This window comes from Sorex araneus, chromosome 9 (assembly GCF_027595985.1).
Source record: "Sorex araneus isolate mSorAra2 chromosome 9, mSorAra2.pri, whole genome shotgun sequence".
Lineage (NCBI taxonomy): Eukaryota > Metazoa > Chordata > Mammalia > Eulipotyphla > Soricidae > Sorex > Sorex araneus.
The window spans coordinates 43,314,902-43,337,543 of record NC_073310.1 but is presented as its reverse complement, the minus strand read 5'-3'; the positions used below and the strand labels follow the sequence as shown (position 1 = coordinate 43,337,543).

Below are 22,642 nucleotides of genomic sequence, written 5' to 3'. Positions count from 1 at the left end.
CGGTCGTACAGTGGGTAGGGCATTTGCCTTGCACATGGCTGACCTAGGTTTGAACCCTGGCATCCCATATGGTCCCTCAGCACTGGCAGGAGTGATTCCTGAGTGCTGAGGCAGGAGAACCCCTGACCACCGATGGCTGTGACCCCCCAAAAGAAAGCCAAAAAAATTTTTAATGTGGGCAATATTTCTTTGCTGCTACCATTAGTTATTAGTTATAAAAGTTATTTATCAAAAATCGTGAAAATTTTACATGCAGCTGAGAAGCAAAGAAAAACTTCTATGAAGATCCTTTGTAAGTGAGAAGTTAAGACTTTTGATCTGAAAATAACAGGGGTCAAGAGATAATACAGTGGGTAAGGCCTTGCTGTGCACACTGCCTACCGGGGTTTGATCCCCGGCATCGCATATGGTTCCCCAAGTACTACCAGGAGTGATTCCTAATTGTAGAGCCAGGAGTAACCCCTGAGCACTGCGGAATGTAGCCCCCCAACAAACAAAAAAATAAAAACAGCACATAATTAGAAATCTCTTCCCTATGGCTGATAGTGATCACTGAGTATTTTGTCTTTCCATAGACAAACTTAAAAGAGGAGGGATAAGGGGATTAGGGGGTGAGAGGAAAAGATTTTCCTTTAATATTTTCTCATATCTTAACCAGGTTGCTTGGTTTCTTCAATACTGTCAAGTCACAATAAAGAGCACAATAAAATTCATGTGCCTATGAAAGATAAGCATGCAAGCATTAAACAAAAGAATTCTAGGAAAATGAGGAACTTCAAGTATACAATATGTTTTTCCCTTTTTGTCAAAGACTCCACTAGGTTATAGGATTGGTCAATTATACCAAAGGATCACACACAACAGGAAGCAGCAATGAAAACCAGGCAAGGTTGTGAGCTGCAGTGTATTTTCCAGAATCTACCTATTACTGCATACGGTCAGATTCCTAAAGCAGTATCTATTTTCTTCTAGAATGTATAATAGTTAACTAGTGAGCAGCTGACAGTATTTTATGAACATTGAGAGGGAGTTAACTGTTTATTTGGGGGTGGGGGCAGGAAGAGAAGAAACCATCTCTGCTTTGTTCATACTACGTGATATCACATAGACTTTTTTTGTCACCATAGCCAAAGATAGTGAGATATTAATTTGTCTGGCTAGAAATCTTTCAATAAAGAATGTTAACTGCTGCTCTAAAAAAGAAAATATGTCCATGTCACTGCTATGGTTTCCTATATAGGAGGGAAATCAGTAAAATCTCTCTCCTAATCAATAATGAATGGCACGTTAGACAACTTCAAAACTGAGTTTTGGCTAAAGCACATTTTGGCTAAGACACTTATTGTCACATTTTAATTTTCACAAATCTAGTAACATGTAGCCACAGACTATTTGAAAACACAGAACTAAAAGACAAATTGGTGTTATTATACCCAATACAATCATGTGTAAACTTAGTAATGTGGAAATTATATTGTTTGTACACAGTTAAATCAACTAAAGTGAATAATGGGGGGAGGGGGAGAACCTGTTTTTAAAGATATTTATTTTCAACTTAGAATGAGCTCAACTCTATCATTAAACTCTTCTTTGCAACTGGGCAAACTGTATCTTACATGTGGAACTGAACATGTAAGTAGTAGAATATGTAACCATTAAGGAGGTTTTCAGAGAGAACTGAAAAGTCCTAGTATCACAAACACAAATAATTACTCATTAGTTCAACAGATGGTCTTGAAGAACCCAGGAGGAGGCAGAAAAATAGGAAAAATACCAATTAAACACAATCTACAGAGACTGTGGATTCCTGTAAGAGGAAGAATTCGGAGGTGGGGTGGGTGGTTACAGAGTCATATAACAGGCTCACTGTTGTGTGCCTGGAGCTGTGTTGCTTGGGGCAATCATAAAATAGAATTTTGGGTGATTATGAAATAATACTGAAATGTTCATTTTTGGAAATCTGCAGCACATGATCCTTTGCCTAAACGAGCAAGTACATAAATTTCAAAATAACTCTATACGTAGAGAAACACGATCAATAATACTTAACACTGAAAATTTAGCCACATGTATAAAGTACATATTTGTAGCTGAAAATGTTAATTAAAAACTTAGCAACTTATCATTTTATAATTTTAAGTTTTAAAAATCTGGTGAGAAAGGTACAGAGGACCCACAAAAAACCATATATGGTGGAAAAACTCAGAATCAAGTCACTCTTTTTGGTTTTGTTTTGGGGCCAAACCTAGTAGTGTTCAAGGCTTACTCCTAGCTCTGGACTCAGGGATCACTCCTGCTGGGCTGGGGACCATATGAAATGCTGGGGATTGAACCTGGGTTGGCGGCGTGCAAGGTAAATGCCCTATTGGCTATGCTATTGCTTTGATCCCCTCAAGTCATTTTTTAAACATGGGTTTTCAAAACACAAAGTTTCAAAATCAAGCAATAATAAGACTAAAGGAGTTCAGACAAGGGTATATGCGTATATACAGATATCGATATATCCTATGTAAGGATAAGGATATGCATATACCAGATTAACTGCAATTTGAAGTGACTAAGCAGCATATCTGATTGTCCATGCAAACAGTACAGGTAGGTGCACATGTGTGTATAAGAATGAGAGTGAAAGAAAATACTCTGTACACCTAGATTCACTCCTAACCCACAGATAGCTAATCTATTGAATAAAGTAGGCTGTTATTCAGAAATCAACCTTTCAAAGCAAATAATAGGCTACATTTGCCTCACCACATGTACATCTAAAAATAAATTTAAGTTTAGCAAAGGCTTTCTTCCAATAAAGCACACTTATAGTCCCCAAATAATAATAATATGGATATACTTTTTTCTCTTTGAATTCTAAAAGACTGCTTACCAAAAAAATTTTTTTAAATAAAATAAAAAAAGAAAATGCACAAACAAAACCTCCTCCCATTCACTGAAAAAAAGTGAAAGAGTACAACTTTTAAGGTCGTATTCTAACTAAAAACTAAGAAAGCCAATTCAAAAGCTGACCAGATTAACCTATATGACCCACACAAATATCACAACATGAAACAGTAGCTTGCTGTAAATCCCAAATACCACAAAAACCAGACTATGGCCTAAGGAAACAAAAGTTATGGAAATGTGCAAGTAGTATGTACCACAGCTTGAAAAAGTAATGTAAACATAATAATGTTGCTTACCACAGAAAATACATCGCAAATTAGTGCTGTCCTGGGAAGCAGTAACCTTGCTCTGGGCTGCAACAGACACCTTGGTGTTAGAAGCTTCAAAGGACAACGGGGCCATCTGAAGAACTTCAATAAACTAAAAGGTGTTTTGAAAGGTTCAAAACGTATTTATACATACGTCCTAGCTAGATCCTCATTCTGGAAGCGCTGCAATTTAACAAAAAGTATCTTCTTTACATAAGCTTTAAAAAAAAATTATGTGTACTCCTGTTTGTGGAAAACCCCCTACAAGAAGCCACAGATCAAGTGATGTACTTCTAGCTTAATTATTTCCTGAGTAACACAACCAGAGAGTGTGATAGAATTAGGTTTATATATTTTTAACTGTAAAGGAAGTCAAGATCTATGGCAATTAATTTCATGATATCTCTATCTTCTTTTACTATAGGCTCATTTAGGAGAATTGGCAGCTAAAAAGTTTAAGGGAAAATATTTAGGATTAATATGAGATGAACTCATTTCTACTAGCTGAAAAAAGATCAGTCATTTAAGCTTACAGAAAATGAAGTGTTTATGTTCACTGACATAAAATAAGAATATCTAATTGTTTTTACATTTTAAAAAAACATAAAAATTTTTATGATTTTACCATGCCACATTCTATTGTTCCTTTATTCTTCATGTGTATTTTGACAAAATAGCTTATTAAAAATGTGACCACATTGAACAACCATTTAATAAGTAGACTGAATTAAAATTTATCTCAAATATTCATGAAATAAATTCTTTAACATAAAATACTCAATGAGACGGAGATAATTTATGAAAATAAGGGCTTATCTAATCAATGTGACACTCAAAACTGGAATGATAAAAACAATAAAAACTCTTTCATTATATTAGTGACATTCAAAATTTTACACCAATGATTTTCTATAAAATCCTAAATAAATTCTTTTCAACCTGGGTTTGCTTTTCCAATAGTGCTAACCAAGAAACAATAAACAGGCTTTAATATACTGACTTCAAAAAGACTACAAAAGAGCAAACAAGACAGTACTTTAGATTTCCTCCCAAATTGTACTCTTTAAACAATGTAACTTAAACTAAAAAGTTTTCATAGAATCACAGCCAACCAAATCATGACATACGAAATATATTTATATATATACATTGAAAAAGCTGTAATGTTTTACATTTTAAAACATTTTAGAAATTAAATGTAATATAATTTAAATAAACTTGTCTTGCTTAAAAGAAAAGATATTTTCAAGCAGAAAAAAAGTAAATGTCATTCTTGCTAAATACTTCCAACCACCCAAGCTGTCATTAAGTCACATGCACAGTTATCACAGTAATGACACAGGACCACAGGCATACATATAAAATGTCTATCAAGCTTTAGGTCATCCCAAAATAGATAATTAAACTTTTTAATAATTATATTTTAAATTAAAACTTTCCAAAATGTCTTACCAATGATTATAAATTACTACTTCTATAAAACCCTTGGTAAAAATTTAAAAAAACATGCCTAATCTTCAAATATTTACCCTTCTGCTCCTTTAATCCATATTTAAGGAGAAAAAAAATATAAGGAAAATATAAACACTTGCAAGAAAAACCTGAGAAGTTATCTCTGACAATAAAGAAACTGCCATACCCAATTAGCAATCGTTCTGGCAAAAAGTGACCTGACAATTATCAATTCTTACTACGTAACGCAAAACATTTTCAACCCCAAACTCCCAACCCTGTCACAATTTAAACTATTATGCAGCATTCCTATACTTAATATTTCTAAGCATCTCATTTCTACTATCATGTAGAATACAGATCTAAGGCCTGATAATGTTGCTTCTACTGTGTTTGCATTTCCCAGACACTAAACTACTTATTGTTATGCATAAAGCTAACAGTTTTTCTACTTACTATAATGCTATTAACTTTTCCTTTGTTGGGACAGGAGTCGGGGATATGGAGGGGAACACTCAAGTGTCTAGGTAAACTCACTAATATGTTAATTGCAGCAGAATTAATTTTAAGGACTAGAATCAAGAGTCCATATAAGCTTAAATTTTAATGGCAAGAAGACATTTCCCTTTAAGTTAGCCATCTTAAAATAGGCTGAGGGCTGGGGAGTTGTTAGCATTCCCCTAAAGAAAGCATGAATAGAAGATATATTCACACAAAAAAGCATAATTTTATATCTATATTAGACTTAACAGGGAAGAAAAATGACCAGTACTATATTAGTTCTTCTAACCTTAAAATAGTCCTGTCATGACTATTTTTTTACTTGTGTCGTCTGTAGAATAGCTATCTCCTCCATCTTTTAACATTTTTAAAAGTACGTTAGGTGATTAGAAGCAGAAAAATACAGAAAACTTAGAAGAGTAATATTAGCAGGAGGAAAGGGCAGGCTGTTTAGATTTGATCAGAATTACTATGTTTTACTGTTACACAAATTACTAGAGCAGACTGGCCTTAGACTTTAGAGGTTTACACTATTAGTTGTTAGTCCCAAGGCAATTCTGATGATTAAATAAGATGGTTACTTAAAAACTGGTGTAATTTGATTTGCACTCTCTGGCTGAATGAGTACCCAAATTAGTCAAGTCCATACTTTTGACCAATAACCCTGCAGTTATTACTCTCATAATGTTCAAGTTTCTACTACATACATTTTTGAGAGGATATATAAGCAATATATTTGTGTTCCTAAGGTACCTATACAGAATGAATGAAGATCCTGCAGTGATACAGATGGATTAAAAAGCAGTTACCATGGAAATGTAAATTGGTGCAGCCAATGAAGGAAAGCAGGCAGTATGCAGATTTGTCCAAAAATTAAAAATAGAACTGCCATATGATCCAGTTATCCCTTTCTGGGTATTTATCTAAGCAAATAAAAACAGGACACCAAAGAAATACCTGCAATCCCCATGTTCCTTGCAGTATCATTCATAACTGCCAGGACATGGAAACTGTCTGTCAAAAGACGAATGGGTGAAACAGCAGTATTGTATGTAGATAGAACGGAATATTACTTGACCGTAAGAAAGCAGGAAATCCTGTGTTTGCAATAATATACACAGACCTCCATGAATTAGACCAAGTGAAATAAGTCAAAGACTGACAGATATCTCTGTCTGTGGAATCTAAAAAGCCAAAGTAGTTATAGAAAAGAAAAGTGAGTAGAAAAAATAAAAGAGGAGAGAAGTGGTTGTCAGGGTATGAGCAGTGGGGGAAATAGGAAGATATTATTTAAAGGGGACCATGATTTTAACCAAAGTTGATAACACTGCACTGGATAATTGAAATGTGCTTAGAGGATAACGTAAATGTTCTCTGTCTGTCTGTCTGTCTGTCTGTCTGTCTGTCTGTCTGTCTGTCTGTCTGTCTGTCTCTCTCTCTCTCTCTCTCACACACACACACACACACACACACACACACACACACACACGCGCAACCCAACAACAACAAATGGGGAGATACACAGAGGTCCTGGCTTGAGCCTCACAACAATACAAGGTCAGAAACACAGGGTAGCACTGCATCCTGGGCCCTCACACTGAGCTACTTGGCTGAGAATCTCTGGGAATGATCCTTAGATCCCTGAAGCATCATGTGAGGAGCCCCTGCCCCCAAAAAGAAAAAAAATGTGAGGCGATGGATGTGTTAATTTAGATGAAAGGAACCCTATCAAAATATCTATACATATCAAACCACCATCATATAGACTTTAAGTATCTTACAATATCAATTACATCTCAAAAAATGTAGGGTGGGGAATCAGGTACATACTAGGGCAAGGTGCCAGAAGTGAGAATTAAGTTGTTTTAAAAGAGATGGCATTTTAAAGCAAATAATCTGTATACAGTGTAAGCAGAGCAGCACGCAACATCTAGAGTCACATAGGCAAAAAATACCAGTTTACAGAACTTTTAAATCTTTACTGTTATTTGTTTGTTTCTGGGCTACCAACAGTGATGCTCAGGGGTAATTTCTGACTCTGTGCTCAAGAATCACTTCTGGCAGTGCTCAGGGGACTATATAGGATGCCAGGGATTGAACGTGGGTCAGCTGCATGTAAGGCAAGTGCCCTATCCATTGTTACTCTTGCTCCAGACTCCTGATTTTAAAAATCTTAAGCAAAATATTTTATTTGATTAGGCACCCCTTCCCCTAGTCATTTCTTCAATTCTCTAGGGTAAGGCCTGAAAACAGCTTCCCGCTTGGTAATTTATCAGGCTTGACTGACAATAGTCTCAAGCTGTTCCTCTGTCCAGCATCTGTTTTGTAAGCCATTTATTTTTAGTTGTGTACTCAATTACTCCAGTAAGGAAACTTGGAAGCGTTAAACCAAAGCTTAGGGGGTCTATAATTTACCAGTGTTGTCATATCCTAACATTTCTCAAGGCAAGAGTAATCCCTGCCCCACATTTTGTTTCCCTGCTGCTTCCTCTTGGCATAGCAAGATCTGTCCATCAAACCCCTGGACTGCCCACCACCCTGCCATCTGCTGTTAAAGACATTCTATAGCACATGCTCTGACAAAACTACGCATTCAGGGCACATATTCAAAAGGCTACTTCATCAATCAAAATTAGCTTATTACCTAGAATATCTGTTAACTCTTATGAGTGCTGTTGTCCCGGTTATGCAAACCAGAAGTTGAGGGCTTCCTCACTTGCGCCTATTTTATTACCGGTATGTAACCAAATCTCACAGTCTTATTAACACAAACTCCAAATTTCTCTCTTCAAATACTCTCCAGTGTCACTGTTCATTTTCCAAGATCTTATTCACACCACGAATGAGACATATATTCCAGAATACTAAAAATACACAGGGGTAGAAAAGAAAATAGTAATGCTTATTTTTCTGTGAATTTTTTTACACTTTTTGTTTTGTTTTGTTTTGTTTTTGGGCTAGTCCTGGCTGTAGGCAGGGCTTACTCCTGGCTCTGTGCTCAGGGATCACTCCTGATGAGCTTGGGGGACCATATGGAGTGCCAGGAATCAAACCTGGGGAACGTGGATGCAAGGAGAGCGCATTACCCACTATACTGTTTTTCTGCCCCTTTGTTTTCATTTTTTGCTTTATAATATATAGAATGCCTATACCAAGAGACATTTATACACATAAACGATAAACACATGTGTTAAGGGGTAAGTTAAACAATTGAGTCCACATGACTAAATGATCAAAATATAACCATATCACCTATTTATTTAGGCTGTCCATGTGAATAATCATGATACCTCTTTCCCTTCCCCACAGCAGCCAGTGACATTTTACTAACTAAACCAGATTTTTAAAAATTCCTTAGTAAAATCACTTCAACAATTCCCTGCTGCTCTTAACATCAATACCAAGTCAGTGTCTGTCCCCCATGTGATGGTGGGGCGTGTGACAATCACTACCCACGTCATCCAATTCATACTATGCTCCAAGTACACTGGTCTTTCTGTTTTTCAAATGTGCTATATTTGATTTTCCTCTGCACAGCCTTTTAAAAACAACAACAAACCCCCAAACATATGTACATTCCTTCTGTCTATGTTGTTATTCTCTTGGTCAACAGGTATGCATACTTTTGCTAATGAGAAACTTTCTGGTACTCTTAGTACCGAGAGTGATAAACATAACTACTGCCTCCTTCCCAAGTTATTTAGTCTATAAGTCACTTCAAAATAATTTAAAGGAAATGATAAAAATAAAACTTGTCAAATGGTCAAATGGTTTAACTGAAGAAGAAAGTGGGAGACAAGAAAATAAAACTGGAGGAGCTGGAGTAATAGTATAGTGGGTAGAGCGTTTGCCTTGTTCGTGGCCTACTGGGTTCAATCTCCAGCATTCCATGTGGTCCCCAAGCACCACCAAGAATAATTCCTGAGTATAGAGCCAGGAGTAACCCCCGAGCATAGCCAGGTGTGACCTAAGAAGCCAAAAAAAAAACAAATAAAAACTGGAATCATCTACTAAACTGAAGCTTAATGATGGCGGTGCCCAAATCCCGGGCTATTTGGAGTAAGAGGGCATTCAGGCATTCAATTATAGAAGGAGGACGCTCTGGGTTAGCCTTCTAAGGAAAATCATGCCATTTCACTTCCTCATGTAAAGAACTGAAACGTTTAAAAGCACTCTGAGTGGTTTTTCATTCACAAAGTTCAATAGAGACTTTTAAAGTTCATGCTTATATTGTCCTACAGTAAGAGGAAAAAAAGTTGGGTATAAAATAAGAAGTTTCCGTGCTCCTGTGTGTGCAATATAATGGTATTGCTAGCAGAGCAATTCTGGGCAAGAAAATTGAGTCTGGGGATTAAATTTCAGAGTCACAAAATGATCAGGCACTATCTCTATTCATACCCAATTTGAAATAGGAAATTACTACACAATTTTGTAGTATTCTATAATACTCTGCTCCAAACAGTATTTTTTCCTTTTGATTTTGGGGACATACGGTGGTGCCCAGAGCTCATTCCTGACTCTGTCCTCAGGGATCACTCCTGGCGTGCTTGGGAGAACCATAGTGGTGCCAAGGACTGAACCTAGATAAGCCACATGAAAGACAAGTGCCCTATCTACTGTACTATTGCTCAGGCTGGAAGAACCACATGGGGTGCTGGGAATTGAATCCAGGTAGGGAGCTTGCCTTGCATATGGCTGTCCCAAGTTGGATTCCCTCTGACCTATTTTCCCTGGCCCGAGTTGTACACTTTAAATGGGTTCGTTCACAAATGGTACACAAAAGCAAGACCAGTAAAAAATGGGGGAGAATGAAGTACCACATTATAGTTCTTCATCTCAAAATGGTTTAAATCATAAAGCTGCAAAGTATGTTACTGCCTATCATTTTTCCATCATGGAAAGATATGCTATCCTCTGGGTGGTGGGATTTTAGGCTTTAATTATGGGTTTCAGAGTTTGCTTTCCCCTTTAATGCTTTACTGAGCTGCTCAAGTTTTTATAATAAGCACATCTCCCTCTCGGAGAGCCTGGCAAGCTACCAAGAGTATCCTGCCCTCACAGCAGAGCCTGGTAAGCTCCCTGTAGTGTATTCAATATGCCAAAAACAGTAACAAGTATTAAAATGGAGATGTTACTGGTGCCCGCTCGAGCAAATCGTTGAACAACGAGATGACAGTGCTACAGTGCTACATGACTCTTTAAGAAGCAGAGGGAAATTGTGTTTTCACCTAAAAAACAGGTAGCAGTGTTGGAAACTGGGAATTCTGTTACCCGAGAGCAATGGTTGTCAGGTGAAATTTTCTAACTGTCTCTGGTTCCAGACAAGAAAGTGGAGGCCGTAGATTCTGTCATTACCACCAACGGATCCAGATGAGCCAGTGAGGACCTGATGCCCTTTACAAATACAACTGCTAGTCTGGGGAGACCCACAGCAGATCTTCTGCCATCGGGGCACTTAGCAGCAAGCATCCAATCCAAAGACACTTCTCAAGCTTTGACTCTGAAAATGCGTCCATTCAGGACTATTCAAGGAAAATGAGGACAGCTGTCTCCTCTTCACAGGAACTCTACTTCCTAGGCCCTTCTCATTTTTTCTGCACACTTATTAATGATATATTGTGACATGTACATGAAACAACATAGGACAATACCTAATACCCTAACAGATGGGTCCAAATTTACTTTTGAAATTTAAAACTATGTGAAATTTTATTTCAAAAAACCATTTTGTTCAGGATGTAAAAACAAAGTTTGTTCACTGTGGAGTTTACTACACAGAATTAAACGTACTAATTACTTATGGGCTATCAACAGCACAGAAAAATTTGTCCCACAAACTGGACATTATTAACTTCAATTTCTAAAATGTAATTATACAGATAATACATATCTTTATTGCACTATTCTTTAAAAGATACATTTCATTGTCAGTAGTCCGTACGTTTTGCTATGCCATTTAAACATGACCAACGAAGTAATAGGACAATGACAGATAAAGAAAATGTAAGATCATTACATATACTGCCAAACTTAGAAAACAGAAGAAAACTTTAAATTAGGAGGGTTATGCCCTCCCCACCAAGAATCAAAGCCCAAAGGCAACAGAAATTAACAACTGGTCTCCAGTAGGAAACTTACACAGTGGAAGGATGGGAGGTAGGACTGGGATAGAGGGATATGATACTAGGACAATTGGAGGTAAGTGGACACTCTGGGGGAGGGTGTGGTGCTGGAATGTGTTATCCATGAAACACTACCATTAACAGTGCTGTAAACCACAGTGCCTAAAACAAAAGTTAAAAATTTTTAAAAAGAATGTTTCCCAATAAGGTAGAAATATAATTCAGGAAAAAGTACACCAAATACTTATTACCAATTTTGTTTTTTGTACTTAGTTCAATCTAGAGGTTTGCTATTCTATTCCTTCAGTAGACATGTTAAATTTCTGTTTACTCTTCACCCTCTACAAATAAGCTGGATAGGGAAAATAGCTTAAGGGGTAGAACATACCTAGTAGTGCAAAACCTGACTGAGTTCAATCCGCAACACTCTATGGCCCTGAGATCCCTACCAGACATGGATGCCAAGCAACACTTGCCCATGCAGGGCCACCTCAGCACAGCCCAGAATAGGTCCTATTTTAAAAACAAAACACAAATAGAGATAAAAATAAGCTATGAAAATGAAACTGCTATTTAAAAAGCAAAATGAAAAATGGGGATGAGGGAAATCATTCAACAGCAGCAAAAGTCCAGAGGGAAACACATTACAAAACCCCAATTATCAAGTGGCAGAGCTGAAAGTCTTTCCAATTTATCAAGTGGACACTGAATCATTACTCCACATATCTGTTTAGAGCCAGCTCTCTGCCTCAGTAGATAATAAGATACCCAAAGGAAATTTTCTATGCCATATTCATTTTCCCAGTACCTGGAACTAGGACATGGAAATATGTGATCATTTAAGTAAAAATTTTTTTTTTGAGAATGCATGCGACTTAATTTGAATTAGTTCAAGTTTTACTACGTGCTGGCCATAGTCTAGGTATAAATGTCACAAATGGAGAAGGAATAAGTGAGAATGAATCTACATAATTCTATGATAAAAAATAGAAAAAAATACAAGATAAGAAATATTTAAGTAAGTCATAGAAATAACAATATTTAATTTATTTATTTTTGCTTTTTGGGTCACACCCAGCGATGCACAGGGGTTACTCCTGGCTCTGCACTCAGGAATTATTCCTGGCAGAGCTCGGGGGACGATATGAGACGCTGGGAATCAGACCCTGGTCGGCCGTGTGCAAGGCAAACACCCTACCCGCTGTGCTATCGCTCCATTATTTTTAAATTTAAAAAACAACCTTTATATGGATAGGTAAACTCCATATACCAAAAAATAATCCAGAAAATTTATCTTTGACATACTGTAAGATTAGATCCCAAGTTTCCAGGAAAACCTCACTTTTTAGGAAGGAAGAGGGCCTGATATAGATAAAACAGGGGTTAAGGTGCTTGCCTTGAAGGACCACAACCCTTTTTGATCTTTGGCACCACATGGTTTGCCACTTTCCCTCCCTCCCTCCCTCCCTCCCTCCCTCCCTCCCTCCCTCCCTCCCTCCCTCCCTCCCTCCCTCCCTCCCTCCCTCCCTCCCTCCCTCCCTCCCTCCCAGCAGCACTGGTTGTAACCCCAAGACCAAATACCCCCTAACCTACCCAACTCCCCCAAAAGGGGAAAGAGACCTGGTTCCATGTCACTTCCCAAAGTGAAGAAATTCAGGTGAAGGCAAATTCTTTCTCTATGAGTTCTAATAAGACCATGAGATGGCAGGACACAAGAACAGTACCAGAGAAAGGTGGAGAGACAGGTGGTAGGTATCTTCAGAAAAAGCAACCTTGTGTGTTCCTCTGGCAATATCCTTATGATAAACATGCTTTTAAATAAGTGAAAATTCAGGGCTGGAGTGGTAGTACAGCAAGTAAGGTCTTGAACACTGCTGAACGGATTTCGATAACTGGCATCCCTTGAGCCTGCCACCAGGAGTGATCCCTGCATACTGCCTGATGTGGCCCAAAAACTAAAGAAAAAGTAAGTAAAAATTCTACATATAGATGGTAGCAATAGTATCTATTCATAGATGCAATTTGAAATATATCTCTATGTTACTATTTGAAGAAGAAATGCACAAGAAACATTGGTAGACAGTTTTTAAGGAACTCAAAATTTCAAACTTCATTATAATGAACAAATGGGTAAAACTGGGCAGGGAAAAAAAACCTCCTGGACTACTTAAAAATGTAGAAATATCAGAGTTCTAAAAACCTAACCTGTGTTTAGGACACATGTGACATACAAGATAAAACTGCATTCTCCAAACTAAGACAAAAATTTCTACTCATGAGGGAAAATATGCAATTCAAACTGACTTTTCAAAAGAAAACTATCCATTTGCAGCAGTAAAAGAATTGTGGCTTTCAAAAGCAAACTTCTAAACATGAGATCCAAGCTGAAACCACTAAATTTTGAAATGTGCCTGTCAAGGCAGGGGTGCAGAGGGTGCATGGGAACACTCACTGAGGGACAGCATGGGTACTGAAACATTGCATGCCTACAAGTCAACTAACACTAATTTAATAAATCACAGTTCTTTAATTCAATAAAAATAAATCAACTTTAGCATCAAGAAGGGAAAAAACAAAGTTCTGGACACAAGCATCCAATTCGTATAGATACTATTACAATTATGAATGTAAGTATATATATATATAGACATATTACCTGAGGTTGTTTATGTATCATATTTTAGTACAGATTAATAAAACTGTAAGGCTATAGTTTAAAAATGTCTACATGTAATTAAAAAAGATATGCATAATATTAAATGCTCTATTTATGATACCAAGTCATGGAAACTATCCAAGTACCTACAACAGATGAGCAGATAAAAAAATTTACACACACACACACACACACACACACACACACACACACTGCTCAGCTAATAGAAAAGATAAAAATCTTGTACTCTTCAACAACATAGATGGCACTGGAAGGAAAAAAATAAGCAAAGTCATTAGGAGAAAGACACACCTGATGGTCTTTCTCATATGTGAGCTACAGAGAAGCAAAGTAAGGAAGCAGACAAAGTCTAAAAGGCAAGCCCTGGCCTCTGACCACAGAAGGAGGCCACCAGAGGCAAGAGAACGGGATTGGAAAGAGATAGTGATGCAATGTACTACAGGCATTTGGTGGCAGGGAGGGTGGTGGGGGGAGTAGATGGTGGTAATTATATTTAGAAGGTAAGTAAGAGTGTAGAAAAGAAGTCACTATTTAAGGACAGAGATAAGGACACAGGAAATGAAAACACATTCATGTTCATGGAGTGGAGGAATTAACATTATCAAAATGACCCAATGCACTATGTAGATTCACTGCAATCTTTATAAAAATTTCATGTAATTCTTTTAAGACTTAGAAAAAAACTCCTCAAATTTGTATGGAATCATAAAACTCCTAAATAGCAAAAACAATTTTGAGAAAAAAAATAAGATGGGCATTATGTCCCCAGGTTTTAAACTACATTATAAAATTATAGTAATCAAAACAGTGTGGTACTGGGGACATTGGTAATGGGACTGGTGTTCAAACACTGTATGATTAAAATAACTATATTATGAACAATTTTGTAAATCATGGGATATTAATAAAAATTAAAAGGTAACATAAAATACTTTCAGACCAACAAATAGAACTGAGAGCTTGATGTAAAACCTCATATATATGAAGTTAATCTCAATGACAAAATAGAACTGAGAGCCTGGAAGTAAAACTTCAGATGTACCAAGTTAATCTCAATGACAGAGGAGCCAAGCACCTCAACAAATGGTTCTGAGAAAATGAAACAATCCCATGCAAATGAAATTGGATTCTTATCTCACACCTACACAAAAGTTAATTCAAAATAATTAAAGACCTTGGTATTAGACCATAATTCATAAAATACACTGAAGAAAGCAGGAAGAACCTTTGAGGTTATCCACTTTCAATGAGTCCACTGGCAAAGGAACAAAAGCAAACAAAATTAAAAATCCCAAACCAAAAAATCCCAGAGTTACATGAAAATAAAAAAGATCTGTGTGGCAAAAGAAACTCAGCTAAAATTAAGACACCCTAGTGGATGGAAGAAAACATTTGCATACCATACATCAGGTTAAAGGATACTATTCAAGATATATAAAACACTCATGAAGTTTAACAGCAACAAAAATGAGATAAACAGACACCCTCAAAGAAGACATGCAGATGTTAACAGGAATTGAAAAACTGTTCATCACCAATCATGATCAAAGAAATGCAATGTGATGTCACTCCACACACAACAGTGAGAATGTCTATATCAAATTAAAAAAAAATTACAGTGTGGTGAAAAGATACCCTCATTCACTGTTGATGAATATGCATGGTGCAGCCTCTATGAAAAAAAAACAGAATGGCAACCTCTCAAATTAAAAACTGAACACCCGAACTCACAAATAAATCTCAGAAGAAAAAGTGAGCAACACGGCACAGAGATGCCTCCAAACCAGTGCCAGGCTCTCTCATCAAGGGCATCCTGGACGGGGGCTGGGTGAGTCCCTCTGCCTGCCCCACGAGAGCCCCGGCAGCTGAAAACCTCCAAAACCCAATTGCCATCATGCTCACAGGCAGACCTGAACAGGCTCAGGACGAACTTGATCCATGAGAATGAATCTGCTGAAAAACTCAGGTACGCAGGTTTTCTGACTGAAATCTCCAGGCTCTCATGGAGTCAGGAATTGGTGACCTCCTCCATCTCCCTGTGCTTCCCAGAGCCTGGTAGTGATGCCCATAAACTGCCTCTGGGCATCATATATATACATACATATACATATATATATATACATATATATATATATGTCAGCACACAAGGGGCAACCTGTAACAACATGTTAGTAATCTCTTACATAAGGGCTTAATGGCTCCAGGATGAGATACAACATTCTTCACACACTTTCCTCTAAGGAAGTTTTTTTGGATCATTTTAAAGCAAATTATTCATAATAAGCTATACAAAATAATTTATTTAGTATGTGCTTTTGGGGCAGGTCTGGGTGGTAGTGGGAAAATTAGAATGGTGGTGGGATGGGGTAATGGTGTCGGGAATGGTGTTGGTATATTGAATGTAATAAACTATTGTGAACAACTTAAAAAAATTAAATTAAATTAAAAACTAAATTAACAAAAATTAAAATTGAACACCCATAGAACCCAGCACTTTCTACTCCTTGGCATCTATCCAAAGAACACAAAAACATTAATTTGAAAAGATAATATACACACATATATTTATTATCTGCTATGTATAATAGCCAAGATACAAAAACAACTCAAATGTTCAAAACAATGGATAAGTGAATTACATTATCTTAAATAAAATACTGCTCAGTCATAAAGAAAGCTGAACGCTTGCCTTCTGCTGTATTGTAGATGGAGTGGGTGTCATGCTAATTTAAGTCAGAGAAAGAACAAATAACCAAATGATTGCACTCATATATGTAGCATATAAAGAAACCAAGCAAGAGAATAGGTTTAAAATAAACCCTCCAATTTTTGACTACAAGTTTTGAAATTACCAAGAGGTGGGGAGCAGGAGAGAAGAGGTGGATAAGAAATGATATCAGGATAGTGGTGGTGTCTTTGGCACTTATTTGATGGTGACAGTCTAGTAACTTTATATACCAAAAGTATAAATGTTAACACTCCTGTAACCATGCTACTTCAACACACCCACAATGACTGGATCTCAGAAAAGGGAAAGGAGAAAAAAAAAAAAAGGCAACGGTTCAACATGTTCTGAAAATAGTTAAGTCCTGGGTGGTGAAAGCAGAAGCTGCTGCAAAGGCCTACCACAAGGCAATGAAGAATATCTTTACTTCATACAAAGTCAAGAGGGGACAGTTCTTAAAGGAAAAAAAAAAAAAGTCATGTTAAGGAATTTGCATTTTACCCTAAAAGGTAAAGTCATTGCAAGATTATTTGGAATAGAGAATAACTGGTAAGCAAAATTCCACCTTTGTCCCACTTTGTATTAATTAAAGACCAATCCTAAGAAGCATCATCAGAAGAGACTAATGATGCATTTCCCAGGAATTACATCACTCATTGAGACAAATACTCACCTACTTCTTTTTGGCCTACACCTCGTAGTGTGCTAGAAGGTTATGCTTGCCTCAGTACTTGGGAGACTGGGGGACTATGATAAGAGTAGGGACTGAACCCAGAGTTCTAGAGAATGAGCCAGCATTTTGAACTACTCCTCCACACACCCAGCCAATATCTTCAAATTGGAAGTGCATTAAGTTCGTGGAGACTAATGACTCTAAATCTGAAAAGAAAATATAATTTGGAGCCAGGGTGAAAGTACAGAGGGCAGTGCGCTTGTCCCGCACACAGCAGTTTCAAGTTTGATCCTCTGCATTTATTTGGTCCCTTGAGCCTGTCAGGAGTGATGCCTGAGTGCAGTCAGGAGTAAGCACTGCTTACTCCTAAGCACTGCTGGATGTACCCCCACAAAAGAAAGAAAACAAAACTTGTGTTTAGTATAGTAACACAACAGTTAGGATTTGGATAGTATTTGTAAAGGGAAATCTGTAATAAAAATTTTTTCTCTCTACAAAAAAAAAGGCATTATATTCACCCAAGTGAACCCTGAAAATTTACTGAGAAAGTCACTTGTTTTCCAATATGAATCATCTCAGAAATTACCAATTCCAAGGAAGTAGCAAGTCTGAGTTTTTGCTGTTTTGGTTTGTTTGGCTTATTAGTCACATTCAGTGGTTCTCAGGACATACTCCTGGCTCTGCATGCAGGGATCACTCCTAGCAAGGTTCAGAGATGGGATGTCAGGTATGGAGCCCAAGTAGGCCACATGTAAGGCAAGCACCCTACTCACTGTACTATTGTGTCAGCCCCCAAATCTGCTTTTTAAGAATGATTCTGGTCATATGAATAGCCTTCATATATTAATATTACTTGTTCCACTTCCTAATCATCATCCCTAATCATACCCACTCAGGGTACTTGAAATTGCTTTGCAGATATTTATGGTCCTTTCTTATCTTCTCTACATAATTAATAGCCACTGAATGAAGGTCAACAATTTTCAATCACCCAATGCTGCTTCTCTCATACCATGGAATACAGTATCTAAAACAATGTGTAAACCAATTCGTTGAGGCATTTCTTCTTTCAGACTATGAGACTAGTTGCCTCTTAGGGAAGTTTTTATGGATTAATGAAATAATGATACATACTGACTGCAAAGATACCATCTCAAAAAGGCTGATTGGAAACTTTTCTTTCTTGACCAGATAAAACAGGAACACAAATGCCAATTTAGTGGCACTGTACTAATGTGCATACGCTGTTTGCTCAATACAAACATGTAAAATCTAATGGTACCACCATCACCATTATGGACTGATGAAGGTGACCAAAATTAAGCTCTAAGAACTGTGGCCAAGACTTGCTGCCACTGAATTCATAACCAGTTCCACAAGCGTAAAAGAAATTCCAGCAAGTCTTATTTTGGGGGGATAAAGGGGAGCGGCTCCCATGCAGTGCTCAGAAGACCTGGGGATTACACTTGGCTCCCCTGGCCAGTAGTTCACTGCCACAGTCCAAAGATGCTGTTTCCCAGACCCTATACTGGTGCTGGGGACCATTAGGTAGACACTTAGTAGTGACTGGGACCTTCCAAGACTATAATCAGCAAGGTCTGGGAGTTCATGTAGTATGCACTCTAACACCTGGCACTATCTGTATGGCCTCCCTGAAACTCATTTTTTAGCATCAATACAAAAGAGAGATTCTACTAAAGTATCTCCCTATTTATTTCCAGAATCCCTGTTTAAAGAAATGGTCTCATACATACAAAGCATGCACTCTACCACTGAGTTTCATCTTCAGCTCCAGAGTATCTGACTGCTTAAATCCAACATCTGATCAAGAAATACAATTAAAATTCAGAAACACAAGTATTTTTTAAAACAGATCATTATTCTCATGAAGAAAAACATGCAAATAATCATGAGTAACAATCTTTGGATCAATGCAGCACCAGTGATTCAATTTCTATTATAAATAAGTCTGAAGAGAACTGACGTCACTAGCTAGACTTGTACCAGTTAATACACGGGAAGATGCCTATCAAGAATGAGAGGGAGGGGCTGGAGCAATAATGCAGTGGGTAGGGCTTGCCTTGCATGCAACTGACCAGGGCTCAATCAGCATCCCAGAAGATCCCCTTAACAACTCCAAGAGTGATCCCTGAGCAAGAGAGCCAGATTTAAACCCTGAGCACAGCTGGGAGTAGGCCTGCCCTCTGCCCCAAAATGAAGCAAACATAAAAAGATGAATGGCAGACAGAATACAGTAGCATATGACAACACAATTCAAGAAAAACAATTTTTAAAAATATGATACTTAGCTATATCACAAAAGTTCTCTCTTTCAGTCATCGAATATTTCTATTTTGGAACAGGACAAACTATCCCAAGTCCCACAACGAAAGTTTTCATAAAGTCATGATTGTAAAAATGCAACATTAGACGTAAGTTATAATCACGCTAAAGCAGCTTCCAAGTGATCAAAATCATAAATACATTAAATATATAAGATATACTTAATATATAAAAATGTTTTTAGGGGCTGGAGCGATAGTACAGCAGGTAGGGCATTTGCCTTGCATGCAGCCGACCCGGGTTCGAATCCCAGCATCTCATATGGTCCCCTGAGCATCGCCAGGTGTAATTCCTGAGTGCAGAGCCAGGAGTAACCCCTGTGCATTGCTGGATGTGACCCCAAAAGCAAAAATAAATAAATAAAAATTTAAAAAAAATGTTTTTAAATTAAATTTTTGGTTTGGGGGAACACATGTGGCTGTGCTTAAGGTTTACTCTAGTTCTGTGTTCAGGGATCACTCTTGGTGGTACCTGGGAAACCATGTTGTGCAAGGTATGTACCTTAACCCCTACTGTACTCTTCCAGCCATAAAAATATTTTTGTGTACTTTTTTTTTTGTGTGTGTGTACTGTTTATATACTGGACTGGAGAGATAGTACAGCGGTTAGGGCGTTTGCCTTGCATGCAGCTGACCCGGGTTAGATTCCTCTGTCCCTCTTGGAGAGCCCGGCAAGCTACCAAGAGTATCCCACCCGCATGGAAGAGCCTGGCAAGCTACCTGTGGCATATTCGATATGCCAAAAACAGTAACAAGTCTCACAATGGAGACGTTACTGGTGCCCACTCAAGCAAATCGATGAGCAACGGGATGACAGTGATACAGTTCATATACTACATAAACATATAGCAATTCACAATGAATATGTAAAAATTATTGAGATGTGTCAATCTGGTAAATGTGCACAGTGAAGACAGTGCTACAAACCAGAGATAGGGTAAGAATGGTAAAGTTGGGCAGAACAATACACTGATTCTCTACATGCTGCATTTGGGACACTTCATTAGAATGTTCATAATATCATACACAGGACTTGGGAAGGTATCCTAAAGATAATTTTGGATAGCATTTTTTACCTTTAGATTTCTTAAATCAACTAATTCTATTTAAGAAAGTAACATTTTGTACAGATGAAACCTTCACTGTTTATCGAGTCAACAGGTAACAGGTTTGAAAGATGGCTGGGCAGGTGCATCAAGCACTGCTCCAGTCTCATACTTCTTCAGTCTCTCCCCTTTCTTTTTTGATTTTGTTTTGTTCTTATTTTTTGGGCCATACCTGACTGTGCTCAGGGCTAACGCCTGGCGGGGAATGGGAAGCCCATTCAGGGTGCCAGGAATTGACCCAAGACAGCTGTGTGAAAGTGCCTTACCCGTGTAGTCTCTCTCCAATCCCAACAGTCTTCCCCTTCTGTAAGTCAACAAGACAATTATGTGAGGTTGATCTGTGGGCACTGTTATTTCCAATTGCCAGTTAGGAAGACTATATGGAGATAATACTCCTTCCTTGAAGTCATACTTAAAGTCCTTTACTGTGATTAAGTGGAAAGAAATTCTTTAGGTTGAGTTTTTATTTCATTTAGGGGACACACCCATTTGTGCTCAGGGAGTACTCCTGTCTCTGTGCTCAGGGATCACTCCTGGTAGGCTCTGGGGACCATATGAGATGCCAGGGATCAAACTTGGGTTGGCATGCAAGCCAAGTAGTCTATCTTCTTTGCACCTAGGTCAAAAGTCTTGTCTTTGTGGCAGACTGCCTTCCTTTAAGAAGTAACTCCTATGCATGGTTATTTCTTTACATGTAAAATGTGATCATGAGAATACTTGTGTTATGATATCATAATAGAAATTATATGAGATTAAAACATTAGTATTATTAAAGTATGTTATTTTTGACTGTTAGCATTTAAAAATTCATGGAACATTCCAAGTGGCATAATGTACATTAAGAGAAATTAAAAAATGGTAGAGAGACTGTAATTTTCTCCAACCTTTTAACTGTCTTTGCTGCCTGGCAAAAACTTCTGTTTTTTCCCCAACAGAAAACTAATTTTAAAAATTCATCAAGACCAGGAAAATAGCTTCAGGGGCCTAAGTGGCATATTCTGCATGTTAGAGGCCTGGGTTCGATTTCCAGTCCACGTGGTTCCAGCAGTGCCAGGAGAGTTCCAAAACCAAAAATACACAAATAATGGATTCTCATTTCAACACATTCACCTTGAAAGGGGAAAGTTAAATTTAAATCATACTCTCAAGAATTTTTTGACTCGTGTATGGGGATAAAATACAACTGTAATTCAAAAGACAAGATCATCCCTGAAGTATAATGACGTCCTACATAAGAAGCAATGAAGGGCTCCTCTGGAGCAATGGTTCAGCAGGGTAGGGCACTTGCCTTGCACATGGCCGAACTGGGTTAGATCCGTGGCATCACATGTTGTCCCTTGAGCACTTCCAGGAGTAATTCCTGGGTGCAGAGCCAGAAGTAACCCGAGAGTCACTGGGTGAGGTCCAAAAACAAATAAACAACAAAAGAGAGAGAGATACAGACAGAGAAAGAGAGAGAGAGAGAGGAGGAGGAGGAAGCAGAGGCTCTAACCCATCCCCACCATCTAATTAGTTCTCCAGTTCTTACTCCCTATGCATTATACCCTTATATACCTTGTAGTCTATTTTTTTGTTTGTTTGCTTGTTTAGAGGCCCCATCTGGATCGAGGTGCTCAGGGTTTACTCCTGTCTACATTCAGGGATCACTTCTGCTGGGTCTCAGGGACCATTTGCAGTGCTGGGGATCCAACCTGGGTTAGCAGTGTGCAAGGTAAGCATTCTACGCACTATACTACTCTTCTGGACTGAGACCTACAGACTGAGAATAGAATTTCTAATGTCTATCTTTTCTAGAAAGACTCACAAATAAATCTTTGTTGTTTACAATTATCTACATGATG

The 22,642-nt window shown here is 37.8% G+C and overlaps 1 protein-coding gene across 6 annotated transcripts in view; it reads right to left on the bottom strand.

The window, feature by feature from the left end:
- The window catches only part of ENAH (ENAH actin regulator), a 158,332-nt gene that overhangs the window by 47,063 nt on the left and 88,627 nt on the right, over nt 1-22,642 (bottom strand). The window contains exon 4 of one of the 6 annotated variants that reach the window (XM_055147583.1): nt 3,192-3,248. The exons of the other annotated variants lie outside the window; for them this stretch is intronic. Coding sequence (XP_055003558.1) covers nt 3,192-3,248 — 57 coding nt within the window. The remainder of the gene's footprint in view (nt 1-3,191; nt 3,249-22,642) is intronic. 6 annotated transcript variants of the gene reach the window in all.